Source organism: Bufo bufo, chromosome 5 (genome assembly GCF_905171765.1).
Source record: "Bufo bufo chromosome 5, aBufBuf1.1, whole genome shotgun sequence".
Taxonomy (NCBI): Eukaryota; Metazoa; Chordata; class Amphibia; order Anura; family Bufonidae; genus Bufo; species Bufo bufo.
The window spans coordinates 215,507,256-215,530,959 of record NC_053393.1 but is presented as its reverse complement, the minus strand read 5'-3'; the positions used below and the strand labels follow the sequence as shown (position 1 = coordinate 215,530,959).

Genomic DNA, 23,704 nt, shown 5'->3' with positions numbered 1-23,704 from the left:
GCTGACAGATGCCCTTTAATTTTCTGTCCTCTAAATACAGTCTTACTGATAGCAAAAAAATAAATGCCACAGTCATGGGGCAAATAAATTATAGGAGACATTTAGGCTTACTAGTGTTCACAGAATGGAAACACCATTTTCTATTTAAAGTCTGAAGAGTTTACATTCTAGACAGTCATAGCCAGGATTTTCTTCCCTCGAAGTGAAAGGGAACCTTTCATCAACTTTAGCGTTGCCCATCATAATTCTGGCTTCAGCAGTCTGTCACTCTTGAGCTAATAATAATTAGTTGCTAAGGAGCAGCTTTACGGCTATTGTAGCTTGGGCTGCTGAGAAGAGTGACTGCTGCTGAGTGGTGTCCTGGTTATTCATGAGCTCCTACTTTTCCCACCCATCTGCTGATTGGCAGTTTTCTCCTTAGTTTTCTCCCTACAAGAGAACTGCCAATAATCAACAGGTGTCTGAGAAGGAGACTCCTAAATAAAAATAACACTGACTCTTCTCCAGGTCCAGGCTACAATTATTATAAAACTGGTTCTTGGCAACTACTTACTTTTAGCTCATGCGTTACACACCACTGAAATCAACATGTCTGTCATTACTTAATGCTGTCCAAAGTAAGAGTAACTTGAAGCTGATGACAGGTTCCCTTTCAATAACCTACCTCTGTATCTATATACCCCTGGCCAAGAGAGTGTGCTTTTTTGGCTCCCTCCTGACACCCTCTACACCTCAAGATATTCCACTGTTCAAGAGCCCAGTTTGAATATAAAAGAATGCCATGTTAGAATCTCTTCAACACAAATAACATCACAACTGATCCCTGCTCAAAGTATCTTTCTAGATCTCATAGGATAGTGCATACAACTGCACATAAAGATTTATTCATAATCACAGTTTATTAAATAAATTAAATATTCATGTGGAAATACTTTTTAAATGCCATGTAGTTCAAATAATGTAAAATACTTCTAGATAAGAAAGTCTAGTTTTAAGGCTCAAGAGAAGGAATATTGATTCAAAATTTTCAACAATGTATAGAGTGTTATGGCAATTTAAATTATTGATTCATTTTTCAAAGCTTAAACAAGTAGTTGTCATTTTTTTATTCAGGACACTGAGCAAGAATAGACTTAGTGACAGTCACAACATTTTTCATCTCTTTGCATACTCTGCAGGTGCTTTCATCTACATGTAAATGCTGTTATTTGTGTGCCCCAATCTGAAGAGCATTCATCTAAGGAAACAGTTAAGACATATTTCACAAAAATAAATTACAATAGTCTGGCAGGCCTTACTTTATTATGTATTTGAATGGAAAATATGGTTTGTATATCTAAGAATATATTGTCTGTTTCTTTTCCACCTTAACATATTCTAAGCAAAAGAAATGTTCAATGTTTTTATTTCATCTCTTGCTAAAAGGAACAACAGTGGGGGCTGAATTAAACATGCATACATTTCTGGATCCACTCTTGGTGTCCTTCACTTGTATAGCCTTGTACAGTTTTTCTTATGTTTTTTTTGTCTAATCCCTTTCATATTTTATGTTATATAGATTTACTTTTATTTACATTCTTATTATCTTCATCTTATCATGTAATTTAGTGATTTTAATCTCTTGTTTGTTACAGTGAATCCTCCCCAAAAAGGCCACCTCTTTCAAAAGACTACCCCTTGTCCAGATGAGAAAACTATATTACCACAGGTCATCTACTTTCAGAAGACTACACCTCAAGAGAAACACTTCTCAATATAATTTTAGGATCTCATCTCAAAGAGATATCACTGTAGTCATAGTGTACATATCTGTGATTATTATTGTTATACAGTCAGGTCCATAAATATTAGGACATCAACACAATTCTAACATTTTTGGCTCTATACACCACCACAATGGATTTTAAATGAAACGGACAAGATGTGCTTTAACTGCAGACTGTCAGCTTTAATTTGTGGTATTTACATCCAAATCAGGTGAACGGTGTAGGAATTACAACACTTTGCATATGTGCCTCCCACTTGTTAAGGAACCAAAAGTAATGGGACAGAATAATAATCATAAATTACTCTTTCACTTTTTAATACTTGGTTGCAAATCCTTTGCAGTCAATTACAGCCTGAAGTCTGGAACGCATAGACATCAACAGATGTTGGGTTTCATCCATGGTGATGCTCTGCCAGGCCTCTACTGCAACTGTCTTCAGTTGCTGCTTGTTCTTGGGGCATTTTCCCTTCAGTTTTGTCTTCAGCATGCTCAATAGGATTCAGGTCAGGTGATTGACTTGGCCATTGCATAACATTCCACTTCTTTCCCTTAAAAAACTCGTTGGTTGCTTTTGCAGTATGCTTTGGGTCATTTTCTATCTGTACTGTGAAGCGGCGTCCAATGAGTTCTGAAGCATTTGGCTGAATATGAGCAGATAATATTGCCTGAAACTCTTCAGAATTCATCCTGCTGCTTTTGTCAGCAGTCACATCATCAATAAATACAAGAGAACCAGTTCCATTGGCAGACATACATGCCCACACCATGACACTACCACCACCATGCTTCACTGGTGAGGTGGTATGCTTAAGATCATGAGCAGTTCCTTTCCTTCTCCATACTCTTCTCTTCCCATCACTCTGGTACAAGTTGATCTTGGTCTTATCTGTACATAGGATGTTGTTCCAGAACTGTGAAGGCTTTTTTAGATGTCGTTTGGCAAACTCTAATCTGGCCTTCCTGTTTTTGAGGCTCACCAATGGTTTACCTCTTGTGGTGAACCCTCTGTATTCACTCTGATGAAGTCTTCTCTTGATTGTTGACTTTGACACACATACACCTACCTCCTGGAGAGTGTTCTTCATCTGACCAACTCTTGTGAAGGGTGTTTTCTTCACCATGGAAAGAATTATTCGCCGTTCTTTGGTCATCCACCACAGTTGGTTTCCGTGGTCTTCCAGGTCTTTTGGTGTTGCTAAGCTCACCGGTGAGTTCCTTCTTTTTAAGAATGTTCCAAACAGTTGTTTTGGCCACACCTAATGTTTTAGCTATCTCTCTGATGGGTTTGTTTTGTTTTTTTAAGCCTAATGATGGCTTGCTTCACTGATAGTGACAGCTCTTGGATCTCATCTTGAGAGTTGACAGCAACAGATTCCAAATGCAAATAGCACACTTGAAATGAACTCTGGACCTATTATCTGCTCATTGTAATTGTGATAATGAGGGAATATCACACACCTGGCCATGGAACAGCTGAGAAGCCAATTGTCCCATTACTTTTGGTTCCTTAACAAGTGGGAGGCACATATGCAAACTGTTGTAATTCCGACACCGTTCACCTGATTTGGATGTAAAGACCCTCAAATTAAAGCTGACGGTCTGCAGTTAAAGCACATCTTGTTTCATTTCAAATCCATTGTGGTGGTGTATAGAGCCAAAAATGTTACAATTGTGTCCATGTTCCAATATTTATGGACCTGACTGTATATGCACCTGTTTTAACTTATTAGTTTATTCCCACACATCAATTCCTCTACTCTTATTAGGCTCCGTGAAGCCGAACTTTGTTTCACCTAAAGTCGTGCAAGACTTTGGTGAATTAATTCTGCATTCATTTCTGCATCTTTAAAAACATTATCATTGGGAATCCGAAGTCGGGTTTGGTACCAGCTGGTTCCTCGGTACCAAACCCGACTTCGGATTGCTAATCTTAACTGCTTTTAGAGATGCAGAAATGGATACCGAAATTATTCGCCAAAGTCTCGCATGACTTTGGGTGAAATGAATTTTGCTTACACGAAGGCAATATACATTTTAATGCTGTATGGAGACAGGTCTCCGGACAGCATTAAAACCAAAATGTTTGAACAAATGGACTTCAGATCTATGATCTAAAGCTCAATTCGCTCAAGCCTAACAATCATCAATACATATTACAGGTAAAATGCCAGAAATGACCATATTCCAAATTTTTACTAGTGCTCAGCGAGCATGCTCGGCCGAACACCAGTGCCGAGCATGCGTTGTGTGTTCGAGCCAGTGTATTTAAATCAAATTTATCCTTTATTTCTATGTAGAAGATCACTGTACAGTGAGGGAATCACTCAGTGTAAGTCCGCGGCTTAGGAGTCCCTGCTCTGACTCCAAATATAGCTATATCCATATATGGAGTCAGTGCTTGGGGACACCCCAGTGTATTTAAATCTAACTTAGCTTATATTTCAGAAAAGTTTCTGCCAGGATTTAAACTCACAACCTTCTGCATTAGAGGCAAGGCACTTAACCACTCAGCTATAATAGCTGCATAGCCAAGAACTTAAAAAACATAAATAAATAAAAATACTTCTACTGTACTATACTTCTACTGAGACCTATAGAGTAGAATTCTAAATTTTTATTTTTTTTAAGTGACAGGCTATGCAGCTACAGTATATAGCGTAGTGGTCAAAGTTCTGGGCTATGATGCAGAAGCTGTGAGTTCAAATCCTGTCTCAAACTTTTTCAGAAATAGAGGTTAAATAAGATTTATACATTTTATATTTTTTCTTTGTAATTGTTAAAAATATATGGCACAAAATAAATGTATAATTACTATAAAAAAAATATATACAGTACAGACCAAAAGTTTGGACACACCTTCTCATTCAAAGAGTTTTCTTTATTTTCATGACTATGAAGGCATCAAAACTATGAATTAACACATGTGGAATTATATACATAACAAACAAGTGTGGAACAACTGAAAATATGTCATATTCTAGGTTCTTCAAAGTAGCCACCTTTTGCTTTGATTACTGCTTTGCACACTCTTGGCATTATCTTGATGAGCTTCAAGAGCTAGTCCCCTGAAATGGTCTTCCAACAGTCTTGAAGGAGTTCCCAGAGATGCTTAGCACTTGTTGGCCTTTTTGCCTTCACTCTGCGGTCCAGCTAACCCCAAACCATCTCAATTGGGTTCAGGTCCGGTGACTGTGGAGGCCAGGTCATCTGGCGCAGCACCCCATCACTCTCCTTCATGGTCAAATAGCCTTTACTTTCAAAGTTTTCCCAATTTTTATTCGTCTGACATTTCTTAAAGTAATGATGGCCACTCATTTTTCTTTACTTAGCTGCTTTTTTCTTGCCATAATACAAATTCTAACAGTCTATTCAGTAGGACAATCAGCTGTGTATCCACCTGACTTCTCCTCAACGCCACTGATGGTCCCAACCCCATTTATAAGGCAAGAAATCCCACTTATTAAACCTGACAGGGCACACCTGTGAAGGGAAAACCATTTCAGGGGACTACCTCTTGAAGCTCATCAAGATAATGCCAAGAGTGTGCAAAGCAGTAATCAAAGCAAAAGGTGGCTACTTTGAAGAACTAAGAATATGACATATTTTCAGTTGTTTCACACTTGTTTGTTATGTATATAATTCCACATGTGTTAATCCATAGTTTTGATGCCTTCAGTGTGAATCTACAATTTTCATAGTCATGAAAATAAAGAAAACTCTTTGAATGAGAAGGTGTGTCCAAACTTTTGGTCTGTACTGTATATATATATATATATATATAAGGCAAAAAAATGAAGGCAGCACTCCAAATAGTGAAGAAAGTGGAAGGTTTATTCACCCAACCAGCAGCAACGTTTCAGCTCTCTCTATGGAGCCTTTGTCCAGCTGAAACGTTGCTGCTGGTTGGGTGAATAAACCTTCCACTTTCTTCACTATTTGGAGTGCTGCCTTCATTTTTTTGCCTTGTATCTACAACTTGGACCGTGGTCACAGGTCTGATAAGGAGGATTTTTTGCACCCGCTTTCTTTCTTGCGTGCTGCTTCTTTTCTTTATTTCTATATATATATATATATATATATATAAAAAATTATACTTCTGATATATATATGAGTGCATAATATGTGGAAAACTACTTAACCAATAATATATTTACATATATTATAATATATAATATATTCTAAATATATAATAATATATGTAAATATATTATGGCTAAAAACATATATATATATATATATATATATATATATATATATATATATATATTAAGGTTAGCCTCTATTTATAAAAAAAATTGTGGCAGGATTTGAACTCATAGCTTCTGCATCACAGCCCAGAACTTTAACTACTACACTATATAGCTACATTGCCAATTGCTTTTAAAAAAAAGAGAGACTTCTACTGTATAGGTCTCAGTAGAAGTACAGTATAGTAGAAGTCTAATTTTATTTTTTGTATTGCATTCCCATGCAACTATATAGTGTAGTTGTTAAAGTTCTAAGCTCTTATACAGAAGCTGTGAGTTCAAATCCTGTCTCAAACTTTTTCAGAAATAGAGGTTAAATAAGATTTATACATTTTATATTTTTTCTTTGTAATTGTTAAAAATATATGGCACAAAATAAATGTATAATTACTATAAAAAAAATATATACAGTACAGACCAAAAGTTTGGACACACCTTCTCATTCAAAGAGTTTTCTTTATTTTCATGACTATGAAGGCATCAAAACTATGAATTAACACATGTGGAATTATATACATAACAAACAAGTGTGGAACAACTGAAAATATGTCATATTCTAGGTTCTTCAAAGTAGCCACCTTTTGCTTTGATTACTGCTTTGCACACTCTTGGCATTATCTTGATGAGCTTCAAGAGCTAGTCCCCTGAAATGGTCTTCCAACAGTCTTGAAGGAGTTCCCAGAGATGCTTAGCACTTGTTGGCCTTTTTGCCTTCACTCTGCGGTCCAGCTAACCCCAAACCATCTCAATTGGGTTCAGGTCCGGTGACTGTGGAGGCCAGGTCATCTGGCGCAGCACCCCATCACTCTCCTTCATGGTCAAATAGCCTTTACTTTCAAAGTTTTCCCAATTTTTATTCGTCTGACATTTCTTAAAGTAATGATGGCCACTCATTTTTCTTTACTTAGCTGCTTTTTTCTTGCCATAATACAAATTCTAACAGTCTATTCAGTAGGACAATCAGCTGTGTATCCACCTGACTTCTCCTCAACGCCACTGATGGTCCCAACCCCATTTATAAGGCAAGAAATCCCACTTATTAAACCTGACAGGGCACACCTGTGAAGGGAAAACCATTTCAGGGGACTACCTCTTGAAGCTCATCAAGATAATGCCAAGAGTGTGCAAAGCAGTAATCAAAGCAAAAGGTGGCTACTTTGAAGAACTAAGAATATGACATATTTTCAGTTGTTTCACACTTGTTTGTTATGTATATAATTCCACATGTGTTAATCCATAGTTTTGATGCCTTCAGTGTGAATCTACAATTTTCATAGTCATGAAAATAAAGAAAACTCTTTGAATGAGAAGGTGTGTCCAAACTTTTGGTCTGTACTGTATATATATATATATATATATATATATATAAAAAATTATACTTCTGATATATATATGAGTGCATAATATGTGGAAAACTACTTAACCAATAATATATTTACATATATTATAATATATAATATATTCTAAATATATAATAATATATGTAAATATATTATGGCTAAAAACATATATATACATATATATATATATATATATATATATATATATATATATATATTAAGGTTAGCCTCTATTTATAAAAAAAATTGTGGCAGGATTTGAACTCATAGCTTCTGCATCACAGCCCAGAACTTTAACTACTACACTATATAGCTACATTGCCAATTGCTTTTAAAAAAAAGAGAGACTTCTACTGTATAGGTCTCAGTAGAAGTACAGTATAGTAGAAGTCTAATTTTATTTTTTGTATTGCATTCCCATGCAACTATATAGTGTAGTTGTTAAAGTTCTAAGCTCTTATACAGAAGCTGTGAGTTCAAATCCCTTCATAAACTTTTGTAGGAAACTACTACTGATGATTTTGCCATAATATATTTACATATATTATAAATAAAAAAAATATGAGACTTCTACTGTGTAGGTCTCAGTAGAAGTACAATATAGTGGAAGTCTTATTTATTTATTTTTTTAAGTAACTAGCTATTATAGCTGAGTGGTTAAGTGCCTTGCCTCTAATACAGAAGATCGTGAGCCTGAATCCAGGCAGAAACTTTTCTGAGATATAGGCTAAATTAGATTTAAATACACTGGGGTGTCCCCAAGCACTGACTCCATATATGGACATAGCTATATATGGAGTCAGAGCAGGGACTCCTAAGCCAAACTAGAGTCCCGCACCCTTCCCTTTTCAGAGCAGGGGGTGCCTGGTTTAATGCTCGGGTTCTCCTATTGACTTCCATTGTGCTCGGGTGCTCGATCAACACTAATTTTTATTTACTGATGCTTTACTCAAACATTCTAAAGAGTATAGGTACCGTAATTATCAGTGTTTTTGGTATATAGTTAACTTTAATATCATCAGGAGAGCAGAAATATATTGCAATGCCAAAAATAAAGATAATAAAATATATGCCATTCAAAATCAATAGAAACTATGAATGAACATGAGCTTTCTTCAATACGCTTAACTAAGCAACACTTTACATTTCCCATAGAAGCTTGTCATATATGCATGTCATAGAAATATGTCAGAAAATAGCATTTGTATCTCTTCACAGTGCCATGCTCTTGCAGGACTATCAACTTCACTTGAGAGAGATTATACTGGTCTCATAGTCTATGGCCTGATAGAGTCTCTCCCAGAAGAGGGAGCCAAATAGACCAGTGCCCTAGCAGTTGAAGACCTATCACTGCAAGGACCTTCACAGATAATATTTTCTCATATGCCTCAATGACATGTGAGAATAGAAAAATAACACCTATTATATACTGTAACTAAATAACTAGAACAGTAACAGACAAGACAATTGGCTGATATTACATGTACAATTGCAGCTCTCTACATACTGCAGCTAATACTTCATAAATATAAGACCTTTACGCAATAAAGAAAAACTTTTTTTCAAGTCTTACCTCCAAAAAAATATTGACTCCCAGTTCGGAACTGAAGAGGGCTATTTGTTTTAACAGATGAAGCCTCATCCCCATCAATAGTTAACATGGCAGAATTCTCCTCAGCTGTGAATCGTACTTCATGCCACTGTCCATCGTTAAGAGCAGAGCCTGTGAATAAAAGCGAAAATCATGTAAAGAAATTGAAAATCAACTCTCACAGATAGGAATGAAAAAATACTTGATATATCAAATAGATTGTTAAAAAGTATTATTTTTCATTGACCATGAATAGCTGTGACCCTCTTTTGCCAAAAAACGACCAAGCACCATACATGAATGTCCAGTTTTTAACTGCTTTTATCTTCTCTTTCACAGCTTCGATTTAGTGACTCATTAGGTGCCTCTGGCAGGCTGGATCTTCTGTGTCTTAAGAGAAAAAGATCAGCACCACCAGTCGCTAATGTCATAATACAGGCTGTATAGTTTTTTTTGCCCACTGTAATTGCAATATCCACCCTAGGTTTCAGTCAATAGAATTTGCAACAGGAAAAAAATTGTATCCTTGACAGATACCAGCTTGATATAGGCCAAAAAACACTTTTTATTTTACCTCCATCAGGTAAATGGGAACCTATGAGCCTGTATAACATATGTATCAGTAGATTTCACAAGTATACGATAAACCTAGTGAAAATAAAATAGGCCAGTCAGCGAACCATTTGCATATTCCAATACTCCAGAGTGCAAGGAAGGATAAACATACACTACAGACACAGTGTGTAACACCCTATCTCTCATGGATGCCCCAGTTATAGTGGAAAACTGCAGTTAAAAAAATTAAATTAAATTAAAATGTGAATATTCCCCATGGGTCTTTATGACCTCATGGTTGACTTATAATGTTAGAAAAAGATATACAAGCTTAAGTAAAAACAGTACAGGTCTTCAGACCCCTTCACTTTCATTTACAGCCAGGTCCATAAATATTGGGACATCAACACAATTCTAACATTGTTGGTTCTATACACCACCAAAATGGATTTGAAATGAAACTAACAAGATGTGCTTTAACTGCAGACTGTCAACTTTAATTTGAGGGTATTTACATCCAAATCAGGTGAACAGTGTAGGAATTACAACAGTTTGCATATGTGCCCCCCACTTGTTAAGGGACCACAAGTAATGGGACAATTGGCTTCTTAGTTGTTCCATGGCCAGGTGTGTATTATTCCCTCATTATCCCAATTACAATGAGCAGATAAAAGGCCCAGAGTTCATTTCATGTAGGCTATTTGCATTTGGAATCTGTTGCTGTCAACTATTAAGATGAGATCCAAAGAGCTGTCACTATCAGTGAAGCAAGCCATCATTAGGCTGAAAAAAACAAAGCAAACCCATCAGAGAGATAGCAAAATCATTAGGCGTGGCCAAAACAACTGTTTGGAACATTCTTAAAAAGAAGGAATGCATCGGTGAGCTCAGCAATACCAAAAAAAAACAAGACCACGGAAAACAACTGTGGTGGATAACCGAATAATTCTTTCCCTGGTGAAGAAAACACCCTTCACAACAGTTGGCCAGATCAAGAACACTCTCCGGGAGGTAGGTGTATGTGTGACAAAGTCAACAATCAAGAGAAGACTTCACCAGAGTGAATACAGAGGGTTAACCACAAGATGTAAACCATTGGTGAGCCTCAAAAACAGGAAGGCCATATTAGAGTTTGCCAAACGACATCTAAAAAAGCCTTCACAGTTATGGAACAACATCCTATGGACAGATAAGACCAAGATTAACTTGTACCAGAGTGATGGGAAGAGAAGATTATGGAGAAGGAAAGGAACTGCTCATGATCCTAAGCATACCACCTCATCAGTGAAGCATGGTAGTGATAGTGTCATGGCGTTGGCATGTATTGCTGCCAATGGAACTGGTTATCTTGTATTTATTGATGATGTGACTGCTGACAAAAGCACCAGGATGAATTCTGAAGTGTTTTGGGCAATATTATCTGCTAATATTCAGCCAAATGCTTCAGAACTCATTGGACGGTGCTTCACAGTGCAGATGGACAATGACTCAAAGCATACTGCAAAAGCAACCAAAGAATTTTTTAAGGGAAAGAAGTAGAATGTTATGTAATGGCAAAGTCAATCACCTGACCTGAATCCGATTGAGCATGCATTCCACTTGCTAAAGACAAAGCTGAAGGGAAAATGCCCCAAGAACAAGCAGGAACTGAAGACAGTTGCAGTAGAGGCCTAGCAGAGCATCACCAGGGATGAAACCCAGTGTCTGGTAATGTCTATGTGTTTCAGACTTCAGGCTGTTATTGACTACAAAGGATTTACAACCAAGTATTAAAAAAGTGAAAGTTTGATTTATGATTATTATTCCGTCCCATTACTTTTGGTCCCTTAACAAGTAGGAGGCGCATATGCAGACTGTTGTAATTCCTACACCGTTCACCTGATTTGGATGTAAAAACCCTCAAATTAAAGCTGACAGTCTGCAGTTAAAGCACATATTGTTCGTTTCATTTCAAATCAATTGTAGTGGTGTATAGAACCAAAAATGTTAGAATTGTGTCAATGTCCCAATATTTATGGACCTGACTGTACATTTTGATATGTTGTGGCCTTATGCTAAAATAAAGGTTTCCCCCTTTATTCTGTACTCAATACCCCATAATGGCAAAGTGAAAACAGAATGTTCAAAATCTTTGATAATTTATTAAAAAGGAAAAGCTAAAATATTGCAATGAATTAAGTATCCAAGCCCTTTAACAAATTGTATTGCAGCATGGTATGAGAACTGCTCTGTTCATGATCGTAGATTGCTCCAGTGTGTGGTTAAAACTGCACAATGGATCATTGGAGTCCAACTGCCTTCCATTCAGAATTTATATATTGTACGTTGCCTGGGGAGTGCATATAGGATTATTGAGGACAGTTGGCATCCATCCAGGTATCTGTTTGAACTGTTACCTTCGGGCAGGTGTTACAGATATCTTGGGTGTCGTAAGAAGAAATTAAGCCAGAGGAGGCAATTATGTTAAATGAGGAGATGTCTTTGTAAATTACTGTAAGTTATTGCATTATGCTCTTTAACACTGATAGTTAGATTTTATTACTGTTTTATTGACGATGTGCTGTATGGTTCTTGTACAATGACAATAAACTGAATCTAATCTAATCTTTTCCCAATACTTAGTTGAAGCACCTTTGGCACCTTTAGTCTAATTGGGTATGATCTGAGGCCGCAAGGTTTGTATACCTGCATTTGAGGATTTTATGCCATTCTTCTTTGCAGATCCTTTGAAGCTCTGTCAGATTGGAGGCCATTAATGGACAGCCATTTTCAGGTCTTTCCAGATATGTTTGATTGGGTTCAAGTCAGGGCTCTGGTTGAGCCACTCAAGGACATTCACAAAGTTTTCCTTAAGCCACCCCTGTGTTTTATTGGCTGTGTGTTTAGGATAATTGTCTTGCTAGAAGATGAACCATCAGCCCAGTCTGAGATCCATAACACTGGATCAGGTTTTCATTAGGAATATCTCAGTACTTTCAGCTCTATTTAGCTTTCCCTCAACCCTGACCAGTCTCCCTGTCCCAGCCACTGAAAAACACCAAGATAGCATGATGCTGCTACTACCATGCTTTACTGTAGAGATGGTATTAGGTAGGTGATGAGCAATGCATGGTTTCCTCCAGATATGATGTTTAGAATTGAGCCCAAAAAGTTCAAACTTGGTTTCATCAGACAAGTGAATCTCACAATCTGAGAGACTCTACTGGCAGTTCTTTTCTCCTAAAGGCTTGGTTTTGGCTCTGATATGAATTGTCAGCTGTGAGACCTTACATAGACAGGAGTGTGTCTTTCCAAATAATGTCCAATCAACTGTGTTTACCACAGATGGACTCCAATAAAAAAAACTTCTCAAAGATGGTTAAGAGAAATGGGTGGCCTCAGAACAGAACCTTTAAGGGTCATAGCAAAGAGTCTGAATACTTATGAATTTAAAAAAAGGGAATTATTTTGACTGCAATACCACACTTTAAAGTCTCACCTCCTGGTGACTTGATAGCCTCCTTAGCAACAGGAAGCAATGCTTTCTCCTAACAATGGGTGTGTGCTGGAGGAGACTAGCAGTGGGATGATTGCTTAGCTGTTCTATTCCTGTGTGCTAGAGTTCTGACTAATGGAGTGCCAAGTCATGACCTATCCTGGGATTCGGTGCTTCGGTTCCCGGCTCTTGGATTCATAAGGATTTGTTTGCGCTTTTGACCTTGTCTTGTCCTTTGACCACTCTCTGTCTCATGTGATTTGTACTGTGCATCAAGTCTGGTATTTGATCTCGGTTTGTATTTTGACTACTCTCTGTCTCTCATTTTTGTACTGCATGGTCCACCTGGTTCTGAGACACTTTTATATGACTATCCCCGTGTTGTTTTTGTCTCTTGGTGTTTTCCTATCTCTGCACCAAAGTAGCATAGGGACTATCGACCAGGTTAGGGTTACTGTTCTTGTCTGTCCCTATCTACAAGTGTTATAGGAATAAATTCATTATTGCACCCATGTTGGTGAGTATGTTGTTTTATTCATAAAGAAACAGTTAACTTTTCTACTCAAAGCAATATGGCAATAACACCATTAATGTACCCATGCTTCTGAACATGTTTTAATTAATAATTAGTAATACCAGCAGGCATTCTGCCCTGTTAATTCATAATTTTTGGAAGCTTGTACAGAACCGGGCACTGTTTCTTATGACAGTAATATGCTTTGTGTATGAACAGGGGCAAGGATCTACCCCCAGTTAAGGCATACTTTTTGTTCACTTGGTCTCAACAGGCTACTGTTTTTTCCCCCAATAACACTGTGTGTGTTTAATAAGGGCCAATTTTAGAAGGTTTCTAATATGAAAAAACATAACAATTGTGACAGTACAGTGTGTTTATAAACACACTGTTTGTCAACATCATTCTTTTATTAATAGCTACATTTGTCAGTGTCACTGACATTGTTTTCTATTGTAGTCATTGCTTTCAAGAGCTTGAAGGGGGTGAGAAAAGAAAGAGTAAAAATTTGTTTAAAAAAAATAAAGATAAAAAAGATAAGCCAATTTTTAGGCCAGTTGGCATATTTGATTTATGTATAATCGGACATGACTGAAATGTTTTGAAAAATTCAACAAATCGGGCGCAAAACAAATTTCAAGACATTCGCTCATCTTTATTGATTTACAAGCTCATGCTATAGTTTAGTTTTATTGCTAGTAGTAATACTTGCATGAGAAGTTTGAACTGAGCCTAAATTTTGATGGTCTACAGTGCAAATGTCCAGGGATATGTTGACAATTATAGGTTCAAAACTTAAAGATAACTTAAGATATTATCTTAAAATATTTTCTGACTTTTGACAGTTAGCATGACTTATGTACAGTTCAGTGAGCTTGGAGAATCCACAAAAAATTGAGTTATACTGTACGAAATGGTAGAAAGACTGAATCCTTGTGTTCCTGATTGGAATTTTTAATGGTCATTAGTTTTTAAGATAGCAGTTTTCGAATTGTGTAGTATTCCTGTAAAACTACTGTAATTCAAATGGAAGACAATTATCCAGGAATTTGACTTTAGACACTACAGATAGCTTAAAAGATTGTCCAAATTAATCCACATGCACTGTTTTCTTTGTTTTGTTTTTTCGTTAGGAGCTGGTTTGTCTAAATGCAGTCCAATATATATCTAAAGAATTATGTAGCATGTAGTTACATATTTGCAAGCCTTGCTTTACTACAAGCTATGTAAAAATAAAAATGAATTCTTATAAATAAAAGTTTCCATTGTACAATGTTCATAGTAGTGTCAGCATAATGCCTTGTATGAACCAGGCAATTGCCATGATCTAGGATAAATAATGATCCATATATAGTTTATGATTCACATGTGTGATTAAAATAAGCAATAAAGACAGTTCAGATAACCATTTTTAGTTCTGTCAGTTCATATAAAGCAGATATAGTAATGGTAATAAAAGATTTGTCATTGAAAAATGTTACATAAACTCTTTTTTGCTGCAGTTCGTGGTTCTCAATTTAGAATATCCACCATTTTTTTGACAGACCCACTTTAATTCTTTATGACAAGACCTTCTTAATTCTTGACCTTTTATTGTACTCTGTGGCTAGTTGCCCTCCTAGCTGACAAGCTAAACTATGACATGAAACCCATAGTGCAAGAGAGTAAGAGTTTAGCCAAGAGCTTTCAGGTAAAAAAACAATCTTCTCGAGAAATGTAATGCCATGTGAAGGTAATTCCACATGATCCCTCATTTTCACCATTCTACCCCTATTGTTTAGTATCAGCTGATTGCTATGAGATCTATAATGGTTCAATAATCCTAAAAAGCCAGTAAATCCTGTTGTCTGCTGTTTTTTACTCATCAATGAAACTGGTCATTAAACTCATTGATAACATATGCTATAACATGACAAGATTATTGCAATTTTTTTTTTTAAGAACCTTGCTATATTTTGAAGTTAAAATATTTGTTCAGAGGTCCCAAATCCCTAAAATGCTTCAATAAGGTCTACTGTGTCCACACCACAACTATTGGTTAATTCAACCTCAATGCAAACCTTGAAGCATAAAAATAATTTTTAAATGAAAAAGTTACCCTTGTGTCTGGTTTACCAAGGCTCAGGGTCTTCAGCTTATGCAAATACAGACCCTTCCTCTGCCTCTGCAGTACCCCAGAGCAGGGGGCACTTGCAAATTGGTTGCAGTTTAATGCTTATCACATTATTTAACGTGATTTTATGCTCTGTACACCCAGTATGGTTATTGATGGAAGTGATGAAAGTTAATCAACTCTGGACAGCCCCTACAAGAATCTTGGCTATGGATCCTGTTTCCACCCCTTGCTAAGTCTAGAGAGTTACAGCAAATAGCAGAAGAGTGAGAAATCAAATCCATGTACTCTATTACTCATACGGCTGGACTAAAGCTACAGAGACTCACCAATCTCTGGATGATCTACAGAAAGGAGCAAAGAGAGAAAGAGTCTAGAAGGTTAGGAAATCTACATGGCTCAGCATTAGAGTCAGTAAGGTATCCTGCTACATAAGCCATTTAGACTTTACCATTTAGTGAGTGGATTACTTTTAAGACACCGTTCACATTTGGACAAAACTTGGCCAGTCATATCCTTAAAAAAACTATATGCCTTAGTTGAAAATGTTAGGCACAACTTCAAAAGTGAGATTGTCAGCTATATATTCTAAATGTAGCGACTAGTGTTGAGCACTAATATTCGAATTGCAAATTTGAATTGCGAATATCTATCGATTCGAATATATTACATTGCCGATTTTTTGCAATCAAGTAAACAATGACTGGAGATCACGAATTCTCGAATTTGCGAAAATATGGCGAATGTTCTGTCAAAAATTGAAATATCGAATATTGTCTATGCCGCTCATCACTAGAAGCGACTTGAGAAAGATACAGAGGAAACAGTACAATAATATTAACCTTGCTCAAATTCATACAAAGTAACATACTTTGTAAGGCTAAAATAAGGCATCATTCAGTTCAGTCTACATAGAAACATAGAATATGTCGGCAGATAAGAACCATTTGGCCCATGTAGTCTGCCCAATATACTGAATACTATGAATAGCCCTTGGCCCTATCTTATATAAAGGATGGCCTTATGCCTATCCCATGCATGCTTAAACTCCTTCACTGTATTTGCAGCTACCACTTCTGCAGGAAGTCTATTCCGTGCATCCACTACTGTCTCAGTAAAGTAATACTTCCTGATATTACTTTTAAACCTTTGCCCCTCTAATTTAAAACTATGTCCTCTTGTAGCAGTTTTTCTTCTTTTAAATATTCTCTCCTCTTTTACCTTGTTGATTCCCTTTATGTATTTAAAAGTTTCTATCATATCCCCTCTGTCTCGTCTTTCTTCCAAGCTATACATGTTAAGGTCCTTTAATCTTTCCTGGTAAGTTTTATCCTGCAATCCATGTACCAGTTTAGTAGCTCTTCTCTGAACTCTCTCCAAAGTATCAATATCCTTCTGGAGATATGGTCTCCAGTACTTCGCACAATACTCCAAATGAGGTCTCACTAGTGCTCTGTAGAGCGGCATGAGCACCTCCCTCTTTCTATTGGTAATGCCTCTCCCAATACACCCAAGCATTCTGCTAGCATTTCCTGCTGCTCTATGACATTGTCTGCCTACCTTTAAGTGTTCTGAAATAATGACCCCTAAATCCCTTTCCTCAGATACTGAGGTTAGGACTGTATCACTGATTTTATATTCTGCTCTTGGGTTTTTACGCCCCAGGTGCATTATCTTACCCTTATCAACATTAAATTTTAGTTGCCAGATTTTTGACCATTTCTCTAGTTTACCTAAATCCTTTTCCATTTGGTCTATCCCTCCAGGAACATCAACTCTGTTACAAATCTTTGTGTCATCAGCAAAAAGACACACCTTACCATCGAGGCCTTCTGCAATTTCGCTGATAAAGATATTAAACAATATGGGTCCCAGAACAGATCCCTGAGGTACCCCACTGGTAACAAGACCATGGTCTGAATATACTCAATTGACTACAACTCTCTGTTGTCTGTCCCTCAGCCACTGCGCCACTGCCTAATCCATTCAACAATATGGGAGTCCAAGCCCAAAGACTGCAATTTATTGATAAGCCTTCTATGTGGGACAGTATCAAAAGCCTTACTAAAGGCTAGATAAGGGATGTCTACTGCACCTCCGCCATCTATTATTTTAGTCACCCAATCAAAAAAATCAATAAGATTAGTTTGACATGATCTCCCTGAAGTAAACCCATGCTGTTTTTCATCTTTCAATCCATGGGATTTTAGATGTTCCACAATCCTCTTTTTGAGTATGGTTTCCATTAATTTCCCCACTATTGATGTCAGTCTTACTGGCCTATAGTTGCCCGATTCCTCCCTACTACCTTTCTTGTGAATGGGCACAACATTTGCTAATTTCCAATCTTCTGGGACGACTCCTGTTACCAGTGATTGGTTAAATAAATCTATTAATGGTTTTGCTAGTTCACCGCTGAGCTCTTTTAATAGCTTTGGGAGTATCCCATCAGGCCCCTGTGACTTATTTGTATTAATTTTAGACAGCTGACTTAGAACCTATTCCTATGTAAAGACACATGCATCAAAAGATTCATTAGTCTTCCTTCCTAACTGAGGTCCTTTTCCTTCATTTTCCTTTGTAAAAACTGAATAGAAGTATTCATTGAGGGAGTCAGCTAGTTCTTTATCTTCTTCCATATACATTCCTTCTTTTGTTTTTAATTTGGTAATTCCTTGTTTTAGTTTCCTTTTTTCATTTATGTATCTGAAGAATGTCTTATCGCCTTTTTTCACTGACTGAGCTAATTTCTCTTCTGCCTGCGCTTTAGAAGCTCTTATAACTTGTTTGGCCTCTCTCTGCCTAATCTTATAAATTTGCCTGTCATCCTCGTTTTTTTTTTTAAATAATTACTAAATGCTATCTTTTTGTTTTTAATGATTTTGGCCACTTCTGCTGAGTACCACAGTGGTCTCTTCCTTTTTTTGCTTTTACTGACAAGCCTAATGCAATTTTCTGTTGCCTTCAATAGTGCCACTTTTATGTAGTCCAATTTCTCCTGGACTCCATTGAAACTGTTCCAATCTGATAGGGACTCGTATACCACTAATCAAATTTTGGAAAAGTCCGTTTTTTTTAAATCTAAAACTTTTGTTTTTGTGTGGTGTGAATCAGTCACTGTACTTATATTAAACCACACTGACTGGTGATCACTAGATCCCAAGCTTTCCCCTACAGTAATATCAGATACCAAATTACAATTTGTGAATACAAAACCTTCTGGGGAGATTCACACTATAAATTGTGGGAACTATGTTTTTGCTACTACTGAATATAAAACAATGCTCATTCTGCACCATATGCTGGCCCTTGCACTCTGCACGCCCTGCCTTGCAGCCATACAAACACTTAACATCACAGGCACCCCAACTGCAATCAGACACTAACCCCAGAACCAGGGCATGCCCCGAGGGAAGAAAGGGTGCATCCTCCTTTTACTGAATGGCCCCAGGGAGTATTTGTATGAGGAAAGCTCATAATACTGTGAAAGCCAAGGCCACTACCACTCTCATTATCCATTCTGGCTCATTCTGGACTTTCTGCAACTCTTTTCCACTTCAGCTTCCTAATTTAATGCTCACTCTCACTCTACTTTCTTCTAAAGCACCAAATGGATAGTGCTATTTCCAAAGGTAGGAGCAACCATAGACAAGGACAAGCAAAAAGAACAGAAAGACACACTAGGGATAATCCCCAAAAACCTACTCATTTATTGTACTTATAAGATATACAGTATCTTATCTATTTGCACATAAAATACATAGGGGATGGCATTCGCATCTATTGATTTGGAGGCACTCTATTCCTCCCTACCCCGCCACTTGGGACTTAAAGCTATTGAGGATTTTCTTACCATGAGAGGCTGTCAATATCAAGCTCACAATAAACTGGTACTACAGCTTTTAGACTTTACTCTAACATCTAACTATTTTGTTTTTGATGGTTCCTTCTACCACCAGCTCAGGGGCACGGAGATGGGGAGTTTGTGTGCCCCGTCGTATGTCAACTTGCTCCTGTGCTGGTGGGAGAGGTATATGGTCTTTGGGGACATAACCAATACATACACTACTGATGTAGTTACCTGGAACATGTTTATCAATGATATTTTCCTCGTTTGGAAGGGTAGTAGACACGATTTTACTGAATTTGTGCGGGAAGTGAATATTAATGATATAGGCATGAGATTCACCTTTGACTTCCAGAATAATGCTCTCCCATGCCTGGATATTGAGATCAGTAGGGATCCGGGGGGGGGGGGGGGGAATTAGGACAAGAACTTTTCGCAAGCCAACGGCCACCAATTCACTCTTAGATTGGAAGAGTAATCATCCTTTGCCCCTCAAACGAGGCATTCCGGTTGGGCAATACCTTAGGATTTGAAGAAATTGCTCCACAATAAGAGATTTTAGGGAACAAACCGATGACTTGCGAAACAGGTTTTTGGAAAAAGGCTACCCGGGCCCAGGACTGAGGACAGCTTACAGGAGAGCACGAGAAAGAAATAGGACAGAGCTGCTGTATCCGAAAACTGACGAGGTAGAGACTAAACAAATTCGTTTAATAGGGACTTTTGAGGTTAGATCGATTTTCATTAAATATTGGGGCATTTTACAGCTGGATCCGGATATTAAACAAGTGATCTCAAGTCACCACAGGGGACGCAGCATACAGGATCGGCTAGTGCGCAGCCACTTCAGTGAGGAACCACCCAGGCCATATACCTGGCTCCAATCGACCAGGGGGTGCTTTCGCTGTAGTGGCTGTGTAGCCTATACAGTGATTTTCCAGGGACGTTTCTTTACCAGTATTATTACGGGTAAGGATTATCCCATTAGATCTTTCATAAACTGTAGAACAAAAGGGGTTATCTATAAAGCTACCTGTGTGTGCGGCCTAGAATATGTTGTCAAGACCACTCGAGAACTATGCAGACAAATTGGTGAACATCTGAGCGACTTGAGGCATAAAAAGATACCCCTCTTGTACAACATATTGAAAGGGACCATGGAGGAGATTCCTCCAAACTCCGATTCATGGGTATTGAAGCTTAAGAGAGGAAGCAATTGGGATAAAAAAAACTTTTGCAGAGAGAAACTTGGCGGATCTTTGAACTCAAAACGGCCAAGGGACAATTGTATTGATTTGATTATGGGACAATTGTGCTGAATTGATCATACTTTTCCCTTTTTGTTTCTTTATAACTTGACGAAACTGGGCAGACACTGTTGCCTGGTTGAGTGACAATAAGGGATACTGAGAGAGAGATATTTAGCAGTGAGACACAGGGATATATAGGGACAGAGACCCAGTATCTTATTCTCTCCTACACCTATCCCTCTGTACTCTCTGCTACTTATAGACCATATAATTATTGTGAAACAGTTAGTGGTCGCATCCCGTGTACTTTGGTGTACTTCTTTTTCAATAACTTTCATATCTGGGCCTACTTATTTTAATGAGTTACTGATTAAATGTTGAGTTTTAATTGCGGTAACTTACTTATGTGAAATTGACATTTTGAATATAGTTACCGCGGGTATATTTGGCTTTGACTCTAGCAACTTGGCTGTGTGTCTTCGACATAAAATACATAGGTCAATCGAGTCACCAGTGGTACCAGGACAGTTTTGCTTTGCAGCTTCGTCAGAGGTATACTCTAGGTGATTCTAAAACATTTTAAAAAGCTTTATACCTCCCATCCAACCCCCAGTAACCCCTCCCAACTCACAAAGAAGCCATTAACCCTTTCTTATATTAACATTAACCCTTTCTTATATTAGCCCTTTGTATTTAATCCATTGGGTGACATACATAGCATTTAGCTTATAAACAAATTTGGTTTCTATTCAGGATAAATTCCTAATACCATCCCTGCCTCTCCAATGGTTTTACAAATCCCCACTATTTTCAACTAACTTAGATCTCTATTATGAATCTCTTAAAAATGTGCAGACAACCTGTGACTTAAAACACCTTTTTTTATATATTATTTATATGTTAATTTATTCTAGTCTTTATCTTGTGTCCCATGTTGCACACAAATTGCACAATGTACTTACACTCTAGCAGATAGTTGATATTATTACTATATTATTATTATTATTATTATTATTATTATTATTATTGCAGGTAATCATCTTGTGTATCTGATGTTCCTCTCTTTGTACTGTGGAATAAATAAAAAGTTTAGTTTATACAGTTTCAAAGTGCTTCACATCTTATATCTTTGATGTGGCAAAAATGACTTTTTTTCCCACTTCAGAATTTTCTTTATCTCTCAACGTACTAGATATTGTTTGTCTAGCTTCTGCAGTTCCCTAAATGAACTACTGAAAAGTGATCATTGCCATTGACAAAGTTAATGCAATGTTTATTTAGTTAAATATTGTGATTTGTTATGTACATGCACCTTATGGCATTGTATAGAAAACTTATCGCTAACAATTTAGCAAATTGTGTTTTGTTGCCAGACGATGGATCATGTCTTACTCCTGGCTAATGATTGTTGAGGGAGTCTAGTCTGAGCAGTGCAGGGGAGAAGACGTGTGTAACAGCTCCTGCATAGCTAGACCTAGCTCAGATAACCCTAATCTCTGAACCTACAATTGCTGTGGAAGTAACCCTACTACTAAAGTACTCGAGAGAGAGAGAGAGAGAGAGAGAGAGAGAAGGAGAGACAAGACATCTAAGAAGGTGTAGAACTCACAAGTTTGTGCAAGCTTCAGACAGCCTAGTATAGCGCTCGTTTAAGGCATAAAGACTTTGCTGCTGTGGAAGGACTATTGCTGAGGCTACATCCATACTTTAAGGTGGATTGACAACCTGTTTATAAATTTCTGCATCCCTCAGTCTGGGAACTGCATAAGCACTGCAAAGTGTTCTTTAGAGGGAAATATGAGTAATATAACTACCATCATTGCTGCTGTTCATACACTGCTATTGAGAAAATACTGTACTGCGATATCCTGTGGAACTGTGCCTTTCTGCTTTTTTGTACTAATACCCCTATCATTCAGTTAGTAAATAGAGACTTTATCACAAATAACGGGCCAGATTATTGTCTCCATTATCCATTGGTCCTACCTTGCACCCTGCAAATCATTCAATATAAAGGGTACCCCAACCAACACCAGGCAGTGTGTGCCCTGAAGGAAGGAAGGGTGCACCTTGTAGTCACTGAACAGCCCTAGGAATTGCAAGAGTTGAGATCACCACAGCTTTAAGTACTACAACAACCCTTACAACCATAACTTCCGCTCCCATCCTCCAAACACTCCTCTTGGGCTTCTGCACTTTTACCAACTTCATCGGATACCTGCTGTCTTTACAATGTTCCTTTAAAATCTCCCTTTGTTCTGAAAAATATTTTTCTAAAGTGCAATTTCTCCTGATTCTGAGCATTTGATTATTTAGAATATTGTTAATCTAAACAGTAAAATGGCAACTACAGGTATAACAGTCAATGTAACTATTTCTATATGTAGCAGTAAAATTACTTATGCGTTGTACTCTTCTATCAATTAAGAATCTGGTTTTCATGACTTGGTGCAGAGCTGAATTTCGTATATTGTATGCTGTGGAGTTCCAACTTTCCGTGACATGCACAGTCCAGAGAAATTGAGAGACTACAGCTTGGTGAGCTGGTTGATGGTGGATATCAAGTATGGTATGTGGATTCCTACCTATATTTTTTTTTAAAAAAGGTCTTAGTGCAAAAATAATCTTTATTCCTAAAAATGATCAAGAAAATGAATCTGCTGGAAACTTATCTCCCAAGTTAATTTGACCTACCAATCGTTATTGTTTAATACTTTAAGAAAAGGGTCCAAACCTTGACTACCCTTAGGATAATGTCTAGATATGATATATGAACACCACTCCAAAGAAACAAAAGATAGTATGGGCGCATGCCTCTGGAGGGAGAGCCCCACATCCCAGCAAAACCCCCAAAATGGTGGAATGCTATCATCGTTATAACACCCCCAATAACTCTCTTCCTTTAGTTGATAGTATACAAATTGCTCCTCCCATTTCTCATAAATAAATTGCCACATAAATAATCAGCAAATAATATTTCCCCTCCCACCAAAGCAAATTCTAT

General features: G+C 37.4%; 1 protein-coding gene across 1 annotated transcript in view; it reads right to left on the bottom strand.

The window, feature by feature from the left end:
• CNTNAP2 (contactin associated protein 2) overlaps positions 1 to 23,704 on the bottom strand; it is a 2,268,074-nt gene that overhangs the window by 1,083,070 nt on the left and 1,161,300 nt on the right. Inside the window, exon 9 of the mRNA XM_040431924.1 lies at positions 8,929 to 9,078. Within this exon, the coding sequence (XP_040287858.1) occupies positions 8,929 to 9,078 (150 nt within the window). The remainder of the gene's footprint in view (positions 1 to 8,928; positions 9,079 to 23,704) is intronic.